Here is a 21,269-nt window from a genome sequence, read left to right on the forward strand (position 1 = left end):
ATGCCCCCTTTATGTACAACAATTGTAAAAATGTGATAACAGCAAACGTAACTATATATATATATATATATATATATATATATATATATATATATATATATATATATATATATATATATATATATATATATATATATATATATATATATATATATATATATATATATATATATATTTATTTATATTTATGAAATTGAAATAGGAATATTTATTATGTCATGATTATGGGGGTATAACTTGAAGACTTGCATGTTGGTAGTCTAGGCTAAGCCAATCATTGAAGTCATTGAAAGGCTTGCAAATGTCATAAGTTGGCTGCGAGCGCCACTCGATGGTTTTGGGGTGTCAACACAACAATTTTGATTGCGCCCCATTCTCGAGTTGCCATTGAAAGGATTGATGCAAAAATAGGGGAATATGCATGATTAAACATCAGGTTTTCAATATGTCAAAAATTGACAATATTTCCAACTTTGAATGGCAGTAAATGAGCCCGACATGGGCTAAATTTGACACCTATAGGGTGCAGCTCTCGATCTCACGTTTGCAAGCCTTTAGAACGGACGGCAGCATTGCATATTGTAAGTTGTCATGTTTGACAATCCATGCAAAATTTTAGCCTCCTAGAGTATTTTTTTTGTATGCTTTTCCTTTGAAAAACATTAAAAAGCCCGAGTTGGGTCACAATGTCCTGCAGGGGTTAATATCTCTTTTAATTTATTACTTTGACGATTAATTTAAAAAAAAAATCTATCCCTTTATCCGTTATTTCAAGTTGACGTGAAGAAAACACAACCAACCATTAATTACAATCATTAGTGGTTTGTAACATCTGAAAAATCTGCACAAATATTCATCTCAGTTTGTGTAATGCAAATGTTTGCACGTTTGTTTTTTTTAATTAATTAAATATAACTAGTCTCCTTTCTTTTAGAGCTACAGATATTGGAGAATAAATCCAAACAAGGTCAAAAGAATGTATCCATTCAATTTGATAGTTGAATAGTTGTCAATTAATCATCACACCTGTAATTAGGACTCTTCAGTTATTTTTGTATTGAGAAGGAAAAAGGACACAGCTCCAGTTTCATGGCTCCGCTTCCCTTCTCACGCACTTTCTCCGCCAGCATCTAAAAATAGTCTGACGTTTGGCAGCTGAGGGGGAGTCCACGCGGAACAAATGCCCCCCGCGGCGCTTTCAGCTTCAACTCCGCACATGATGCGCCGGACGCAAACGTGGCTGCCACGCCCACAACTCCGCGCTGTGGGGGTGGCTGAAGAGGAAGCCGAGCCACGCTCCATCACAGAGATGATAGTGATGATGTCCATGGTCATGACATTGGTTATGAGGCTTTTTTTTTTTCAATCATATTGGATTTTTTTTTAGTACAAAAACTCGCAAATTTTGGACAAAACCTTTCAAAAAAGAAAGCAGACGAGTGAGATGAAAAATTGTCACTTTTTTGTTGTTGTGGTTTGCACAAGAAAATTCACTTCTAGGAAAAATAATAATAAATGAAAATTCATTGATCCTGTAGTTAAACTAGAAATGTGGTCCTCGTCAATTTCCATAGAAATAACATCAGAACTTTCAAATGCGTTTACAAAAAAAAAGATCTTCCAAGGTGTATAGAATTTATAGTTTTTCCTTTTTTTGGGCTTAAAAATCTCCACATGTATTTAAAAAGATGTTTTTGCAGGAATATTTTTAGGTGGGTGGGAAATACTCGTAAAAATAGAACAAACCCATTTAACATTTTTGAAATATAAGCTTTATTTTACTTTAAAAATCGAAACTATATATTTGATAGTTTTTCAGGTATTCAGAAGCTAAACTTTAGAATGTCCCACCAAGTTGGACCGCCAGATTCATTTGTTGCTAACAGTTTTTTGCTAGGTTGTTTTGGGGATCTGAATTATTGGTTTAAACCAAACAGGTCATTGTTTTTGCTTTCAAATGAAAAGAAAATGATCCGATTTCTGTTTCACATTTGGTAAAAACACCATTTCAACTCAAAAAATTGGAAAATCGGAAAGGTTAGCTTTTTCTTGTTAGTCTTAGTGACTGAAATAGAAAGTTGAAGCATGAGAGTGTTTCATACTGCACTGTGGCTTGACTAACATTCATTATTGATCTCATTTAATGAACTGTAAAGAGCTTGCAGCCTTAGTATTAATTAAACAGGAGTATTAATGAAAGGCGAGGACAATGTTCATTTTACATGCTCTGACTCCCAGCAACAATCCCTGAAAGTTTTGAAGGTGCGAGGCAAAATGAACTAGGGGACAAGAAAGCCACAGAGATTCATCTGCGACTTAATTTTGGTCTGCTACCGTTGAAATTCAATGGCGTATTTGATAGGACGGCTTTTAAAATCAATAGGTGTCTTTGCCCTTTTCATCGGGCAGTTTTCAAAGTCAGTCAGTTCCTTTGCTTTTTATTCTGTGTACGTTTATGAGACGGGCTCTGACAAAAGTTAGCCATCCATATATTCTTCATCATACACTTAATTGTCTTTAAAATGACATAATACATGGTTACACTTTTTTTTTGCATTTTAGATGGACTGCTTGTATCAAACCTCGTTTGATTTCACATAAAATGTTCTGTGAAAGTCTCACGTGATAACACGTTCGCCACTTTACTCACGCCAGTTTGCCGCAGTACTAAACTTACTGTGGTGCTGAAGCCCACAAACCAGGATAAGGACTATGTGTTTGTTTTCTGCAGCAGGGGGGGATTTTTTTTTTTTCTTCCTCAACAGGAACTATGGAGTTCAAAAATTCATATGAGAATTTGACCTCGAGTTTTTAGCACAAGAAAAAATCAAAATTGATTAACAAGAGTTCAAGAGTTTTGTTGCCAGATGCATAGTAATACCACACAATGAAATTTTGTTCACTTCCCTGAGCAAACTACATTCCATAATCGAGCAAATCATAAGGTAGACAATTAAAAAAAAACAGGAATATAGCAATATTAATTCTCCATAAATTGAGATCATATATATATATATATATATATCATAATGACACATTGTGGTTCATTTTTGTAATAAGGCAGTAGGTTTGTTTGATTTTTTGCAATTGTATTTTGGTTCTCTTTTGCAGTGAGTCACTGAATGCCTCCGCCTCCTCCTCTACATAAACAGCGACTCTCCAAATCTGGGCAAAATAACCAAAACCGGGCAGAATATGTTGCGGTCACGTGTTTCCATCAACTAAATCAGAAGTAACGCACGTAAGCATGTAAACTTCCTCATTTTAGTGAGATTCGGAAGTGCAGGTGTACCTAATAATTTGACCACCTCCCGCACGCTGTCATCGCTGCAGGTTTTCTCCTCACAGCTGATGAGCACGATGACGTAGTCAGTCGCGCGCGCGCGGGAAGGAGCGGACGCAACGATTGGATGCCGAACCACCCAAAATAATCTCAATATTATTAATCCCCCCCGCCTTGCAAAAAAAAAAAAAAAAAAAAATGAAAGAGATGAAGATGAGGAGGCGGTCACGGAGCGATGCGGGACAGCGTCACTGAACGTGGAGGAGGAGGAGGAGGAACGTCGTGCGCGCGCCTTCCCCGCCGGAGAGCGCTGATTCACGGCTCGGCGGCCGAGCGCGAGCCGCTGCGAGCATCCATCACCGGCGAGGACCTTAAAATACTCACCCTCGCTCCCTCTTTCCTTCCCTCCTTCCCTTCTTCCTCACCCCTCCTCTTCTTCCTCCCTCCTCACTGACAGCTCCGCTCAGTCCCGCCAGACGTGCGGAGCTTCTGGGGGTAGCAGGACATCACCACCACCATTACCAGCGCCGCCGCCACGGGCACCAAGGCAAGCCCCTCCGGCCGGATCCCAGCCAAGACGCCTCTCGCCGGGGGAACCGAGCCGGCTTGAGGGGCTGGGGAGAGGGGGGCGGGTATCCGCGATTTTATTTATTTATTTATTTATTTTGGGAGGGGAGGAGGTGGTGCAGCTTCGACACGAGCTACCCAGGTAAGTGACACCCCATAATAATCCCTACAATGCACGTTTATGGAATCATGTGTGACAGATGGATCAATTAACACTCTCGCATGCGTGCCTCAGGCTCTAATGGGCGCGCCATTGATCTTGTAGTAAGACGTAACGTGCACAATGTTACATATGTCTCCTTTAAATTGACGGGGGAAAGGGTGGGGGTTCATAGGGGATACCCCCCCCCTTGCCCTCTCCTGCCCCTCCACTTCAGGTATAGCAGATGATGATTAATCAGCAACAGCTGAAGCGCTGCTGAGTGTGCAGCTCAAATAACCCCCCCCCCCTTTAAAGAAGCCCCCCCCCCCACACACACACACATAGACAATTCCCCAAAATAGAATAAGACTGTCATGTCACCCACAATATGAATGTGACCCCTGTTTGTACACCTCAATACTACTGAACATGTCACGTATTTTAAGACAACCCATTAGGAAATCATGGAATCCATAGCCAAACTATTTTAACCCTTACATGCTGCTCGTTCCACATGCACACATAGTATGGTTGTCCTCTCCGATATTGATATCAAATATTGGGCCGATATATAATAGTTTCAGATCATAAACTCCGCTCCTGCTCTTCTATCCAATAAATGACTTATAATTTCGAACTACTGTTACTAACTATTCTTCGTTTTCTGAATAATATCACTTGATAAGTTTCTTCAGACATTTCATACAAAAGAAAATCACTTCTGCTGATACCGTATTGGATCAATGTTGGTATCGGACCGTAGTCTTAGATGCAATGTTGGTATCAAAAGTGAAAAAGTTGTATTGGGACATCCCTTATGCATAGCATTATGTTCTGCCCCCAGAATATTTTTATAATAATCGTCTATTTCAAAATGTATTGCTAGCTATCCTAGCATGAGCAAAGGCCGAAGGAATGCAGACAGTTTACAGTTTACCAGTTGGGTGAAGTTAATTTCCCTGCATAGTGGACATTTGATCAAATTTCTCACCAAAACAGAAAATGGTAGGTCCATGTCCTGTTCTATGGTTATCGTCACACTAACCCATGCATTAGATTGTTTTCTTCTCTTACTCCCAAGCTGTTGCCATGGTGACAACCTGTATAAAGTATTCTGGCAACATTTTAAGTACACAAATACATACCTATCTAGCTCTCGCTCTCTTTATATATATATATATATATATATATATATATATATATATATATATATATATATATATATATATATATATATATATATATATATATATATATATATATATATATATATATATATATATATATATATATATATATATAGTTACAGTATGAACCAGATTTTCACTATTTGCGGAAGGGCCAAAGTATTTTGATGTTGCCTTGTTCACTTCTATGCTAATTGTTAGCAGTTAGCCAGTTGGACGCTTGCTAAAATTAATTCAAATGTATACTTGTTCGATCAAGTCTTTATCACAGTGGGTTCCGTTTTCTGTTCCACAGTCAGTTTCCTCAAAGCAAGTAAAAACTGTAACCCATTCATCTGGAAGTGTGTGTTAGCATAGCAACGTAGCTAGCGCTTGACAGTTTGCGCCATCAATTCAAGAAACTGATGCGCGCACGTTGTTAACCATTATGCTGTAGGCTACATTCCATTTCCATTAGCATCTGGTATATACAGCATTTGCATGATATTAACTTAATTGGACTGTTTGAGCAGACTGCATCCTTTTTCATGTAAATTCCATTTTCTTCTCTATAGTTGGCATGACGCTTACCCAGTTTGTCCCAGTTTCTCATTATTTTCATCTATACACTCAAAAAGGCATGATTTCAGTTATTCATATTATTCGATGTAGTGCTGCACAGAAATATCCAAAAGGCAGCGCCTTTCCACAGTGAATGGAAGGCGTAGGCGTGCCTAATATTTTGGTTCCCAGTAAAATGCAATTTAAGAGAATCCCTGTAAGCCTTACTTAAAATGAGCCACGCCATTGGCTCGCTGAGCAGAGTTTGACTCTGACAGGGATAAAATATCTAGGAGTGCATGAATAAATCATGTCGCTTAATAACTCGCATATATGCACAAGAGCCCCCCGCATATAAACACAAGTGATAAGTCAGCACAGTGACTGATTGCTCGTCGTCAATGTTTAACACCAATTAATGCAAGTAATTACTCTCTGGAGCAATCAAGTTGAATATTGTCATGTAACGTTTAGCTCACAGAGCAGGAATGAAGTGTCACGTTAATTACATTTTTATGCCAGTTCCACCGTGAAGCAAAAAATGTGCAGTTCCAAGACAGAAATCTTTAATGCAACGGTCCGGGGCTAGAAAAAGTCAAATGACGCATTCCTAGAGTCGTCAAATGCAGCATTCATGGAGGTTGTATACGCTCAAGTGCAAATTAAAATAAATGTAAAAAAAAAAATCAAAGTTCAAGGTAATACTTTTTTTCACCAAGGTGGGAAGATGTAGTTAAATATCCATTTTGTTGCAAAGTTGGCAAAAAAAAAGCAGCAAAACATTTTGAAAAGAAAAAAAAATGCACGTGTTACCATGTTTGCTTTGTGGAGCAAGAGTAATCAAACAATGCATAAACATTGCATTAATTGAGTTCATGCGAGTTCAGATGCAAAGTTGAGTATTTAAATAAATGCAAAATCGGCAATAAGAAAAGGGGGGGGGGGGGGGGGGACACCAAAAAAGATATGTTAAGTTATGTAAAAGCTGCTTCATAGAACAAGAAGTGATTAAATGGTGTGTTCATCTGAATTCCAAGACAAAGTAATAAAAATGTAAGAAGTCGTAATTATTTTTATAAAATATTTCTTCTCGGAGAAGATTAAAGTAATCAATCATGGGAATAGACTTTATTCAAGTTCATATAGAAAGCAACAAAAAAAAAGGTAACGAAATAGAAAAAAAGCACAAAACAAAAACACCATGGTGTGTGACTTGGAATCCATTCGAGAATTTTTTTTTTCCAGATTCCATCATTCATCAAGTTTTGGACTATAGAACAATTTCTTGTAATATTCTTTGTTTCCAAAAAAAGTCTTATCGTGAAAGTGCAAATCCTCTTTAATGATGATGGAGGCCTTCGGGTCACAGCAGCAGAAAGAAAAATTTTGGTTACACCGTAGCTGATTGTCCCAATGGGGCTAAATAGAGATTCATTAAGTATGCAAATTGTTGTAATGTTGCTGCTCATTTGGAGGTCAAAACGCACACATACGACTTAAGCACAGCCATTGAGTAAATCAATAATCTAAAAAAAAATACATCGTTTGGAAGGTGGCTTTAATGCAGGTGGCTTTAATGTATAGCTCTTAATGCACTTAATTGACAAATAAGGGGTGGGCGTGTCTATTTTTTGTTTTTTGTTAAATCAATGTTGTAAATCTTGAGGACGTGGAAGACTACAAAAAGATGTGATCGGAGTCGTTTTTCTTCAAAGCCTTTGCTGCAATGCTAATGTTAGCATAACTAAAAACACGATAATGAAAACTCACGCTCTTCTTTGATTGAAAGTGTTAACAACAAATTCGGCATCTTTGTCAAGATACGCAGTCTAAACGCTTGGCAGAAGAAATAAAAATCGCATTCCGGGTCAAAATTTAATTTTGATTTCACACTGTCATTGTTTTGTTTTTGTTTTTTCTTTCTAAAGCTAACCACCTAATCTACAATTAGTGATTGTAATCCCTATCTCGGAAAAAAACCTTTGTCATCCCAGCTAGCTAGCTAGCTACTACAACAAGACGTGATCGAAATCGTTTTTTGGGGGCAGGCTAGCTAGCTAGCTAGCTAGCTAACTAACTAGCCTTAAAAAATTCCCACAAGTCGCTAGTCAATCCACAAATTATTCAAACCACAAATGAATCTCACTAACTACAATAATGAATAAAAAACAGGAATAAAAACCTTACTTTACCTTACCTAACCTAATCTAACGTAACCTAACCTAACAATAACCTCCAGTCTTGATTTTTTTTCGTTTGTCTCCAAGGTATGAAACGTTTGTACAAATGAGCAAAGGAGATCCGGCAGAATATTATGGGATCGTTGCAAAAGAGCCGTGGCGTGTGCGACGTTAGCCCGCTGACCAGATGGAGCCCGCTTCCGCATGACCTCAGCGGTTAGCGCTAAGCGGGTTGTCAGCTCACATCCCGTCCAGGCGGTGGACATGCGTTAAGATATAGCGGGTTGCGGTTACCATGGCCCAAGACATCTCCGTCATCTTTTTTTGTCACTTTGATGTTTTCTTTGCCTTTTTAAGGGGGGCAAATGCGACATTTTGCCGCTTAGTCGGGCCGCGGCAGCGCCTGCTGAGCAAGCCGGTTTGCTGCCCAACCTGCATGTTTGTGTTTTTTTTTTTTTTCCAGTTTCTTTCCATCCCCCTCTTCTCATGAGAATTGAAGACAATCAGGCTCCAATCGACGTAATTGGTCTGCACATCCAAAAGCCAAAGTAAACACCCGTGATTACAAACGAGTCCGCAGGCTCGCGTTTTATTAAACAAACCTTATCTACATTTTTTTCCTCTTCTATCTTCTTCCCAGACTTGAAAAGCTCATGCATTTTCAGAGAGAGAACAGGGAGGGGGTAATATTTTTTCTGGACCGCCTCCCACGGAGGAAATCAACTTGTCGTGATTACGCTGCTTATAAAGTAGGTTGCCTCATCTGAATTTGTGCACTCGTGAAATTGAGGGAAATTCTCTCCCGTGCTATGGTTCTATCTGTGAAAAGTCGTGTAACTGCGCCAATAATAGATTTCAAATAGAACTAATAGATGGGCTTAAATGCACAGACTATACTAAACAAGTCCTTTTTTTTCGTAAAAAAAAGCAAAATAGTAGGAATGCAAGAATTAGAAACATACCAAAACAACAGTAACAGACAATAAATTAGATTTCTTTTCAATGTAAATTTATTTGCTATGAGGTATTTTAGAGACTGTTACCGTTACTGTATACCGAAATTCGATTTGAGAATTTGGGGGATTTTAGGTGTGATTCAAGCTTCATGTCATCATATACAAGTTGCATTAATGTAAAGTATGTAAAAAAAAAAAAAAAAAAGACGAATTCAGTACCAGCTTTCTTTTTACCATCCATTCATTTTCTAAAGCCGCTTATCCTCATTTGGGTCGCAGGCCTGCTGGTGCCTATCCCAGCTGTCTTCGGGCAGTGAGTGGGGAAGACCCTTAACTGGTTGCTTGACCAACAGCTATTCACGCTCCCAATCAGACCTAAGGACAATTTAGAGTGTCCAATACACCTGCTATGCATGTTTTTGGAATGTGGGAGGAAGCCGAAGCGCCCGGAGAGAACCCGGGAACAGGGAGAGCATGCAAACTCCTCACAGAAAGGCTGAAGTGAGCTGGGATTGAACTCGGGTCTCTTAACTGTGAGGCGGACGTGCTAACCACTCTTCCTCTTTTACCAGCCTTAAATTATTTGAAAATATACTGAACAAAAATATACTGTAAATTAGTACCAGGCACTGCATAGCTGTACTGTAAAGACGTACAAATATGTCTTTGGGATTGAATGAGTTTGAATTTGACTTCATGTAAGTAAAGCTCGATCGTGCTAACGAAAGACTTTTCACGTGTTGCGTTCAGGTGTTCCAAGTCAAGGCCAAGTGCTGGATCGCAGTGCGGTAAGGACGTTTGAGACCACGGAGGGTGCATGGAGGGCTCCAGGCTTGTAAGTCCAGGCTGGTTGACCTGCGTCTGGTTAGGACTGGTCTCGGCAGCCGCCGCCTTCCTCGGTGCAGAGGCGCGGACCACCCCAAGCTCGCTTCTTAGCCCCAATAATGCCACCTGTCCAGGGAACTACAAGTGCACCCCCGGCATCGTCCTGCCTATCTGGTACCCCGAGGACCCGTCCATGGGTGACAAGATCGCACGGGTCATCGTGTACTTTGTGGCCATGATCTACATGTTCCTGGGTGTGTCCATCATCGCGGACCGCTTCATGGCGGCCATCGAGGTTATCACATCCCAGGAGAAGGAGGTGGTCATACGGAGGCCAAACGGCGAGACCACCACGGCCACCATCCGCATATGGAACGAGACGGTGTCCAACCTCACCCTCATGGCGCTGGGCTCTTCCGCTCCGGAGATCCTGCTGTCCATCATCGAGGTCTGCGGGCACGAGTTCAAAGCGGGCGAACTGGGGCCGTCCACCATCGTGGGCAGCGCCGCCTTCAACATGTTCGTCATCATTGGCCTGTGCGTTTCCGTCATCCCCCAGGGGGAGGTGCGCAAGGTCAAGCACCTGCGGGTCTTCTTCATCACGGCCGGCTGTAGCATTTTTGCCTACATCTGGCTCTACATGATCCTGGCTGTGTTTTCGCCCAACGTGGTTCAGGTTTGGGAGGGCCTGCTGACGCTGGCCTTCTTCCCCATCTGCGTACTGTTAGCCTGGGTGGCCGACCGCCGGCTTCTCTTCTACAAGTTCATGCGGCGGAAGTACCGCGCCGACAAGCACCGCGGCGTCATCATCGAGAACGAGGCGGATCGTTCCTCGAAGGGCATCGAAATGGACGGAAAGATGGTCAACTCCCACTTTTTGGACGGCGGCGTCAACCTGATGGGCCCGACCGAGGGCAGGGAAGTAGACGAATCCCGCCGTGACATGATCCGAATCCTCAAGGACCTGAAGCAGAAACACCCGGAGAAGGAACTGGACCAGCTGGTGGAGATGGCCAACTACTACGCTCTGTCCCACCAGCAGAAGAGCCGCGCCTTCTACCGCATCCAAGCCACGCGCATGATGACGGGCGCCGGGAACATTTTGAAGAAGCATGTGGCAGAGCAGGCCAAGAGAAGCGCCAGCATGGCGGAGGTTCACGCGGATGAGCCAGAGGAGTACGTCTCGCGTGTGGCCTTCGAGCCCGCCGCCTACCAGTGCCTGGAGAACTGCGGCGCCGCCATCCTCACTGTCACCCGACGGGGCGGTGACATGGGAAAGACCGTGTGCGTGGACTACAAGACAGAGGACGGCTCAGCCAACGCTGGCGCGGACTACGAGTTCACTGAAGGCACGTTGGTCTTCAAGCCCGGCGAGGCAGTCAAGGACATCAGCGTGGGCATCATCGATGACGACATCTTCGAGGAGGACGAGCACTTCTTCGTGCGCCTTGGCAACCTGCGAGTGCTGGAGACGGAGGAGGAGCTTCTGTCTGCCAACAGCCTGCCGTACCCCAAAGCAGCGCTGGGCTTCCCCGCCGTGGCCACCGTCACCATCCTGGATGACGATCATGCCGGCATCTTCACCTTTGAGAGCGGCATGGTGCACATCAGCGAAAGTGTTGGTGTCATGGAGGTGAAGGTGCTGAGGACGTCCGGTGCCCGGGGCACGGTCATTGTGCCTTACCGCACCGCGGAGGGGCTCGCCAAGGGCGGCGGCGAGGACTTCGAGGACACATACGGCGAGCTGGAGTTCAAAAACGACGAAACCTGGTAAGAATGCTGTTTTCATCTATGGATAAGTCTGTGTGTAAATGTGTGTGTGTGTTACCTCAATAATAACAATGCACATCAACGTAAAGGAATCAATCCAAATAAAGTGATACAATATTTTGCAAAGGAATTACCAAGACAGTTTAGCAATGGGTCGCTTCATGTTCCTGTTAATTTGCCCGTAATTTGAAAAGGAAAAACGTGCTACTACAGCATTAAAATCACCAGAAAAATTAACTCATCATCAAAAATTCCTTAACATAGACCCACACTATCTTAATCTAAAAGAGCATATAGTAAATAAATAAGCACATCAATAATCTCTTAAATTTAAGGGATTCAATTTCCAAAATTGGGGTAGAAGCACCCGAGGATATGCCAGTCTTCTTTCAGAGTGTTTCTTTGCAGCCATTTTATGCCAAGAAACTGTCCTGAGCTGAGAGCTTCATTTAGAAACATATATATATAAAATTTAGACTAAATTTTAGAGAAAAGTGGCGCCTGTAAGAAGTCATAAACCTTTATAGTAGTGGCATCGATTATTGGCTGATTTTTTTAAAATCCTAGCCTGACAAATAGTTGGTAAATGAAAAACTCGCATACTGCATTTGTTTGTTTTTTTGTACTACAGTACTTCTTAAATCAGATGCCAAATTTCTACATAAGGGGAATTTGTGTTCAGGAAAGAGTTACCAGGTTTAGCCTGGGTTGTTCATGGCAAGCTATGAAGTCTTCACCGCATGTGCCCATACACATGCACTTTCTTTTTTTTAATCAATTTGTCAGTGGAGCGGCACAGTGTGTGTGTGTGTGTGTGGGGGGGGGGGGGATTTTGGTGGTTAACCTAATTTTTAGTCTATAAAGTAAAGCTCGATATTATGTTATATCATGCATTGTTTTACTATTTGTTGTGAAACGTGCCTTTTCTGGGAATGGCTTTTTTTCCAACTTCTGATTGGTTTTAACGTCCTGATGGTAAGGATTAAATAGCTGTTAAGTGCGAACAACAGTGGTGCTTTTTTTTTTTTTTTTTTAATCCGAGTGTCTCATCCAAGCGTTCATACCCTTGTTTTTTCCTCTCGTCCCAGTGCTTCTCTGTGTGTGCGCGTATGTGTGTGTGTGTTGCACGCAAGGGGGATTCAGTGTGAGGATTTGTCACACAACAACTGTGGCAACAGGAAGTCCCAAACTAACCTGGCGTCTCTAATCCCTGCGGATTTTTTTTTCCAATTTTCCCTTTGCTTTACTTCGATTGTTTACGTGTGTATCACTTTGCTTTGGAGGCCAAGCAATCACACAGAGTGTAACAATCACGCGTGTCAGTATCCAGGCTAGAGAGTGAAACGCGAGGAAAAATTCATATCAGGATTAATATGAGTAAAATGATTGAGTTATCAGTGTTTACCACCACAGTACAGCCATTTTAATAGAAAACAAAAAGTGTAACAACATTGAGGACACGCTACACACACACACATATATATATATATATATATATATATATATATATATATATATATATATATATATATATATATATATATATATATATATATATATATATATATATATATATATATATATATATATATATATATATATTCATACATACATAGTAAAAGCAAATATATAAATACTATAAAGTAAAAAGAATTAAGGCAAAAATATTAACACAGTCTTCCCAAATAATGGTGTGATTTGGGAAAAGAAACAAATAAGTAAGAAAAGAAAAAAAAATGATGAAATACATATTACTTTTTAATTTAAAAAAAGTCATATTTAAACCCTTGTCATAAAAATATTTGACAATAGTGCTAATTGTAAGACTACAACTTCGACAGAAACACAAACTTTATAAAAAAACAGTTAATGTTAAAAAACACACTTGTAGATAAATGGAAGTGGAAATATTAGTTTTATGCACAATTATTTTGGAACAGAAAATGCAGATTTCTATTTAAAAATATAAAATACATTATTATTACAAAACATTACAAAAATGCAAGACAAATATGAAAATATTTAAATGATAGTAAATATTGGATAATAATATTAAATGAACCACACATGCGTAAAAACGTGAAAATTATACCAAAAATATGATATGAGTAGCTCAATTATTGTAGTAAATATTGTAGTAGCATCAGTTCCAAAATAATACCTGTACTAAGAAAAATAGTAGCAAAAATGCTAAATAAATGTTTAAAAAACAATACTGTATCAGACAAAAATATTGGATGAAATGATAAAATATTAGGAAAAATGTCCAAATGCATTTATGTACCACATACTACCAAACGTTAAAATGTATTGGTGATGTGACGTGAAATGTTTTCTGAGTGAAACGGAAAAAGCACCAACAAGGACTGAGGAGAGGGCAGACTCATTTCCTGTAAAACGCATTCATAAATTAAACCATAATATGTCGTATGTGGTCTTTCCTGAAAGACAAATGCACCATAGCAGGCTTATTAATTATAACCTAAACCGTGTCCTGACTCCGATGCTTTTATTTTTGTTCCTGCGCGTGTAAAGTCTACAGAATTGCAACTCTGGAAATATTGATTCCCCCCCCCCCCCCCCCCCCCCCCCCCCCCCTTTCTCCTCCTTGCGCACAAGGGCGCTCAGGCTGTGAATCAAATTGACATCCGTACGTCTGACATCTTCCGCTCAGCGAGACCTTCTGCTGGTGTCACAACTCTGGGGGAGGAGGAGGGACGAACGTCAGGGTGATCAGCGGGGCTCCTTGGGGCACGCCGTCCTCTCGGGAGGGGGCGGGTTGTCTTAACTTACGCACGAGAGAGACTTCCCGGCGGGGCCACGCGGGAAGAAAGAGCTCTTGTATTACGGCCAGAAAGTTGTCGTTGTGTATCGATCCGTCCATTGTGTTGGGACCGGTGTGTACAATGTGACGGGCGGTCAAATGATGAATAGCGCACAAGCGGGCCAAAAACTCGGAAAGGTTCCCAAAATGACAAATTCGCAAGCAGCCTTCGGTAGGAGGATAGGTCGCAGGAGTACAATGCGCTCGTTATGGATGGGGGCGGAGCTAGACATGCTACTTTCTATATACTGCTACGCATACAGGTGGATAGATGGATAGAATTTCCTGAAACCTCATTACTAAGTGGTACTAAATAGTCAGAATTATTTAGTCCTCTATGACTACAGCTGTTTTGAACCAACATAACTATCATTATTTTTTCTGCACTGGAAATTTGAGAAATTAGCATGTTTTTTTTAGAACAAGGATGGAAATGAATCTTTTTCTAAATCTGATTTGTTGAGAAATCAACAAAAATATCAATACATAGATTGATGATTAACCCATGGGTGTTCGATTTCTCACTAGCCTGGCCTTATTATTTTTTGGAGGGGGGTATGCTCCCATTGTGTCCAAAAATTGTAAAAATGTGATAACAGCAAAAGTATCTACGCTGGGTAGATTTTTATGCATTCATGAAATTTAAATAGGAATGTTTTTGTCATAGATTAGAGTAGTATTTTGATGCTTGCACTTTAGGGGGTCCAGGATAAGCCAATCATCAAAGTCGTCGAAAGGCTTACGAATGTCATAAGTTGGCTGCTAGCGCCACCCGGTTGTATTGGGGTGTCAACACAAAAAACCTCTATTGCGCCCAGTTCACGAGTTGCTGTTGAAAGGATTAATGCAAAAATTGAGGGAAATGCGTGATAAAACATCAGGTTTTCAATATGTCCTAAATTGATAACATTTCTCATTTTGAATGGCAGTAAATGAGCCCAACATGGGCTAAATTTGACACCTATAGGGTCTACCTCTCAAGCTCCCGTTTGCAAGCATTTAGAAAGGACGGCAGTGCGGCATATTGAAAGTCGTCATGTTTTGACAATCTATGCCATATTTTAGCCACCTAGTGCTTTTTTGTCTGCTTTTTTTTTTTTAATCAAAAACATCAGAAGGCCCGAGTTGGGTCAAAATTCCCCCAAAGGGTTAAAATAATCATTTAGTTGCAGCCCTAAAAGGCTTAAAGCAATCCCTGAGTAAAATCTGCTGTTGACTGATGAGCAAGCTGGACAAATGTTAAATGGTAAATTTGCAACTATGTGGAGAAACACAAAGTTTCATACAAAACGACCCAACTTGTAGGGTTCAAAAGGTACAAAACGTTACATTTTTGGGTTTGTTTGATGTAACAACAACCCAGAAGGTTGGGTTAAATTGACACAGATATTGCATCGGTCCTTTCTTGACCCATAATTTGGTTATTATTAACCCAACTGTTCTTGAGCGTGTAGGAGACTGAAGTATAATCCAATCTCCAAATGTATTTTTTTAATGGTATCGATTTCCAAAATACCCCCCCCCCCCCCCCCCCCCCCCCCCCCCCCCCGAGCCAACGACTGTGTCCCCGTATTCATCTGTAACTTTTGCACGCTCGTCCCGCCTCCTTCCTTCTGCGACGCGCTCGGAATGCGCGACGCTATCCTGACTGACGTGACACCTGTCCGCAAAACTGCTGACTGCCGGGATTTTTCGCTAGAACTTTCCGAGGCGTCCTGGAATAGCCGCGGCAGGTTCCCCTTACTGCCCTCCAGCACTCGCTCATTTATTCACCACTTGTTTGTCTGCTTGGATTACTGCAACCGAGACATTGAGTAGCAGAGTTGTTCAAGTAAACTCAAACCCTCAACGTAGACGCGACTATGCCCCGAGGACATCAATAAAGTTATGAGCACTGTAAGGCGTTCGGAATCGCACGTTCTTGTACTCGGTATCAGTGTAGTGGTACACAAGCCGGGTGTCAATGAGTGTTTTGAAATGACGCAGATTGTGTGATAAAAACACATAGGAGGCAATTTAGGAGGCGTTTTCTTATCTGATCCAACATATTGGAGCTACTAAATGCTACACGGACACCAGCACGCACTCGCTCATGTTTACTTGTACGCATACTCACATACCCTCAAACACAGACACACACTCGCACAGGTTGAGTGGCAATAAATATGCTGGCCCTGCATTCGGCGTTCTCCGTCAGGGGAATGCAATTAAGTTAAGGCTTATTTATAACACAATCCAGCACCGACTGTGTCACCGGCTTCTTCCCTGCCTCATCGAGTGCTGTGTAAATCTGACCGGGGATCAGTTATTCGGGCTCCTAAAAATTGTCAAGTCCTGGTATCAGCCCCGCAAATGCTATGGGAATGTTTTTTTTTTTTTTTTTTTGTGGCCACAATATAGAGATGCTCATAAATTGATCATTTATGGGCACAAATTAGCATTTTGGTACCTGAGCCTCCGGTGGGGAATTATCCGATTTAATCCACTTCTTAATGCCACTTCTATCACATTGCAATTACAGAATCCATCAATACTTTACAAAAAACGCAATATACCAGTACACAACTTTACCACATACATCATCTAGCGCAGTTAAGAATCAATATTTATGTAATAAACTGACAAAAACATTAAACAGTTAAATAAATTATATAATACTCACCAGAGATGCTGGTTATTAAAAATATTAATGTGTTCAGATCGCTACAGACCTTTTGTGCTTTTCGAAGTTTCCTTCTGACCAACCAGACATCATCGAAGGCCAGTTATCCCTGGATGGTTACTGCTTTACAACTTCAAATGGCAATTAAAAGTCAAAAATAGTACAGAATACTGTGGCCTCAATAAAAAAAAAAAACAATTCTGATGCCTTGTCTGCAAATCTGCAGACAAGGGAAGCAGCTAAGGCATAAACAATTCATTGTATTCCGGCGCACAAAAACACGTTCTTCTGGATCCTCCAAGGGATCGTTGGAATCACTCAGGCGAAAGCGTCACCCATAACCGCCGGCCAGTCTGGACATGTCTTCCCCGAGGAAAACCCTCGTCGGAGGCCCCTGAGGCGGCGGCTCGCCCGACTCCCGCCCGATTCCCGCCCGATGCCTTCGGGACAAAAGTGGAAGTGGAGCCATGTGCTCGCAGCATATTGGAATACTGGCAGGGAAATCGGGAGAAGAAGAAACACGAGGTTGTGTTGATATTTATCTCAACTGCATGTCTGCATATTTACAGCAAACTGAGAGCAAAGTGCAAAGTTCTGCACTAGACTCAGTGTTGAGGTTTAGGGTCAATAGAGATTGGTTTGAGGTTAGACTAAAGGTCACAGTTTTCCCCATACTTCTCCGGGTTTCCCCTATTTCATTTGTACCTGGATTCTATATGACACTTTAGTTTCACATGTTCCCAAATTCTCTGTTTCCCATGGAACCTGAGTTCTGTGAGTCCCCTGGAGATCGTCAAGAGTGAATTTGGATTTCCTTTGTACTCTGGGACTCCTGTGTCTTACATCTTCTCTAGATTCACTCAAATAGCTCTGTGCCATGGGTTGCCTAACTAAGGATACTTGGATTCCACGAGAAACCTGGTTTCCCTTGTTTCCTGGTTCTGAATGATTTTGTCAACTGGGTTTTGAATCCTGGGTTTGTGAAACTATGTGGATTCTCACAGTGCCACCTTAGTTCTGTAGGTTTTACAGGTCCCTTGGGCTATCTGGGTCCACCTGAGTTTTGGCCAGGGACATTTGTGTTGAACAGGACTCATGGATTTTCCTTGTTCCCTGGCATGCTTGATTTTTTTGCCCCCTCTAAATTGTCCTAGTACCCATGTAGCTTTTTCTGAATTGTCTCAGTTCTTGTGTCTCCTCAGTTCTGTAGGTTATCCGGGTCCCTCGGGCCACGTAAATCCTGGCCACGGACACTTGTGTTGCACAGAGAACATGAATTTCCTTTGTTGCAAGGCACTATTTAGATTTTTTTTTTAGACTGTCTTGATACCGATATAGCCTTGGTTCTGTTCTGTAGGTCATTCCAGAGGCCCTGCATCTTGGGTTTCTGACATTCTCAGGATTCTCTTGGCTCTTTTATTTCAGTTCTGTAGTTCATCTGAAGTATACTCATTTATCAGGAACACTTGGTGTTCCCCATCATCATTGTATAATTCTCTTAATTCTTTCAGTTATCTTTGTCACATTGGTTCTGTTTGGATTTCATGTACCCTAACCCTAGATCCGTAGGGCTACTTGGATATCACTCTATTTCTGAGGAGACTTGCGTTCTATGCGATTCCGTTTCTTAAATTTCCTTTGTGTTTTATGCTTGTCAGGTCCCATTTGGAGTCTTGGGTTTTGTTTGCGCATAAACGACGACGCGGATGCTTTTGTGTGAATTTTGTGTATATGCTACCAGTTTTCAGAGGCGAGGCCAAAGGCTTGGTCATGGAGGTGGTCAGTGATCAGGGTTGGACGAGGGTGGACATGGGGGAGGGGAGTCAGTTTGGCAAACAAACATGCCCACGCAGAACCCTCTGGGCCAAAGACGCGGCCCTGCCTGTCACATCGCACTCCCTGGCGGAAGATGAAGAGGTTACACTGCTGGATCGCAGCTCTGCCGGGGCCCCGCGGGACCCCTCTTCCTCTTTACAACACTCTACCTCATGTTCCCCTCCATCAGCTCCATCAGCTCCGTCGTCTCCTACATTTTTCTTCCTTTTATGTAATCCTGTCAGGAAGCAATGTTCTTGGCTTCTCCTGCTCCATTGCCACCTTCCAGCACTCTGTGGGAATTATCCCTTCCAAGCAAATGTGAAGACCATTTTCCACACTTCTCTTTTTCTTTCATATGTTTTATCCAAGCCCAAGGCACTGGCTCAAGATGGTGGCCTACTTTTGTTTTTTTTGGGGATTAGACACCACATCTAAACTTTTCATGGACTTCCCTCAGCTGCTCGACTAACCGCGAAATGGAAACGCTTTCGAACACGCTTGGGAATTTGAAGCACAAATGAGAATAAAGTCGCATGATTACGAGAACTGTTGAAGTATATTAAAAGTAAAAAAAATATAATCAAATAGCAAAGTCGTTTTTTTTTTTTAGCATCGTTTTAACTAAAGTATCAGAACATGAGAAAAGATGTGTGAAGAATCATATGCAGTCGAATCATTCTTGAAGTATAATAGGGGAAGAGTAATGAAGAACATTGTGGTAGGAACAGGAGGTTATGCAGCAGGGAGAGCTGTTTCCAGAAAGAAAAAGAAGATGGAGAATAATGACAAGCCCGGACACAAAAAATGGAGGAAGAGCAACCTGAGGTCGCCTCGAACAAGGAAGGTAGCGAGGCGTGTGGGCGACAACTTCTTTGAAAGTGCTCTTCTCGTTCTCCTCGTTAGTGATCATCCAAGACTTTTTGATGACGCGCAACAGCTTTGATGCCTCCGTGAAACTTGCGTACTCTCCTCGTTAGCTCGCGCATCGTTAGCGTTCGCGTCATTAGCGCACAAGTTTTATTTCCTGTTGTTTTTCTTGCCCGGTCTTTTCATCCATCCGTTTGATGAGTCTTTCCACAAGACGGATCACTTGCTTTCTTGGTTTTGCAATCGTTACAGCTATAAATCATTCTCATCTTAAAACTTAGCTCTCAACAATTTAAAAAACATGATTGAGATGATCGACAAATGAGATCGGATGCGTCTTTTATGTGTCCTTGATATGTCACTCAAACAGATGGCTCATTTTTTTCTTGAGTTTGGACGACTTTAATGTGTGGAGTGTGGAAAAACACACACCATCATGTCAAAATGGGACCAAGACAGACAAAATGAATAGGATTTGTGTCTGATGCCTTTCTGTGTGTCGCCACAAAATGTTTCTCTTTTTTCCGTGACTGCCAGTTTAAGTCTCATGCAAGGAAATACCTTACTCGAGTAAAACAATTCATAAGAGAACAAAAACATTGGAATGTCTGTCTTCACTCCATCAGTAGATTATTAATCACTTTTCAATTTCGAAGAGTTTAGGATATGTTATGGATTTTATTTTAGGGTTTTGGCAATAGAATAGTGGCGATAAAATAGTCTTTAACCCCTGGGGGAAATTGCAATCCAACTTTGTCTTTTTTATGTTTTTAATGTGTGACATCAAATGAAAAGCATACAAAAAACACTAGGACGCTAAAATATTGTATAGATTGTCAAAACATGATGATTTTCAATATGCGACGCTGCTGCCTCTTCTAAATGCTTGCAAACGGGAGGTCGAGTGGTCCAAATTTAGCCCATGTCGGGTTTATTTACCGCCTTTCAAAGTTGGAAATATTGTCAGTTTTTGACATATTGAAAACCCGATCTTTTATCATACATTTGCATTAACCCTTTTGACGTCAACTTGCGAACGGGGCGCATTAGAATTTTTTGACAAAACCATCCAAAACCATTGGGTGGCGCTATGACATTTGCAAACCTTTCAATGACTTTCATCATGATTGGCTTAGCCTGAACCCCTATCATGCAAAAGTCTTCAAAAGTCATAATACTGTAATTATGACATAATAAACATTTGTATTTCAATTTCATAAATATATAAATATACAGCGTAGTTACTTTTGCAATTTTTACAATATTTGTACATAAAGGGGGTATGTGCATAGGTATGGGTTGGGATGATGCAAATGAACATTCTGTTGAAATATATATGTATATTTGACAACGTTATGACCTTCTCAAAAGTGAGCCCAAGTTGGGTGATAATAAGGCCAGGCTAGTGAAAAATCCCTGGACACCCTAGGGTTAATCTGAAACTTCAAAGACATAAGTCCTAATAGAGTCGTCTGTAAGAGAGTGTGCAGCGACAAGTGAAAAAGAAGAGGGAGGGAGGGAAAAAGAAGGGAGGAACTACAAGAAGGAAGTCACATAAAAATTGATATACGTCTGTGTCGTTGAACTCACTCATCTGTCAGGGTTGGCTCATTCTAGCTACACAGAATTCTCATATATGTTAAGTGAG

The 21,269-nt window shown here is 41.3% G+C and overlaps 1 protein-coding gene across 2 annotated transcripts in view; it reads left to right on the forward strand.

The window, feature by feature from the left end:
• The first annotated feature begins 3,166 nt into the window (after positions 1 to 3,166).
• slc8a3 (solute carrier family 8 member 3) overlaps positions 3,167 to 21,269 on the forward strand; it is a 50,403-nt gene continuing 32,300 nt past the window's right edge. Inside the window, exons 1-5 of one of the 2 annotated variants that reach the window (XM_088433750.1) lie at positions 3,167 to 3,241; positions 3,334 to 3,992; positions 8,363 to 8,447; positions 8,540 to 8,648; positions 9,606 to 11,450. In XM_088433750.1, the coding sequence (XP_088289876.1) occupies positions 9,673 to 11,450 (1,778 nt within the window). In that variant the 5' untranslated portion in view covers positions 3,167 to 3,241; positions 3,334 to 3,992; positions 8,363 to 8,447; positions 8,540 to 8,648; positions 9,606 to 9,672. Of the gene's footprint in view, positions 3,242 to 3,333; positions 3,993 to 6,732; positions 8,448 to 8,539; positions 8,649 to 9,605; positions 11,451 to 21,269 lie in introns of those variants that run through there. The other variant, XM_088433751.1, reaches the window with a different exon arrangement.

This window comes from Hippichthys cyanospilos, chromosome 14 (assembly GCF_059441005.1).
Source record: "Hippichthys cyanospilos isolate Australia breed blue-spotted pipefish chromosome 14, RoL_Hcya_1.0, whole genome shotgun sequence".
NCBI lineage: Eukaryota > Metazoa > Chordata > Actinopteri > Syngnathiformes > Syngnathidae > Hippichthys > Hippichthys cyanospilos.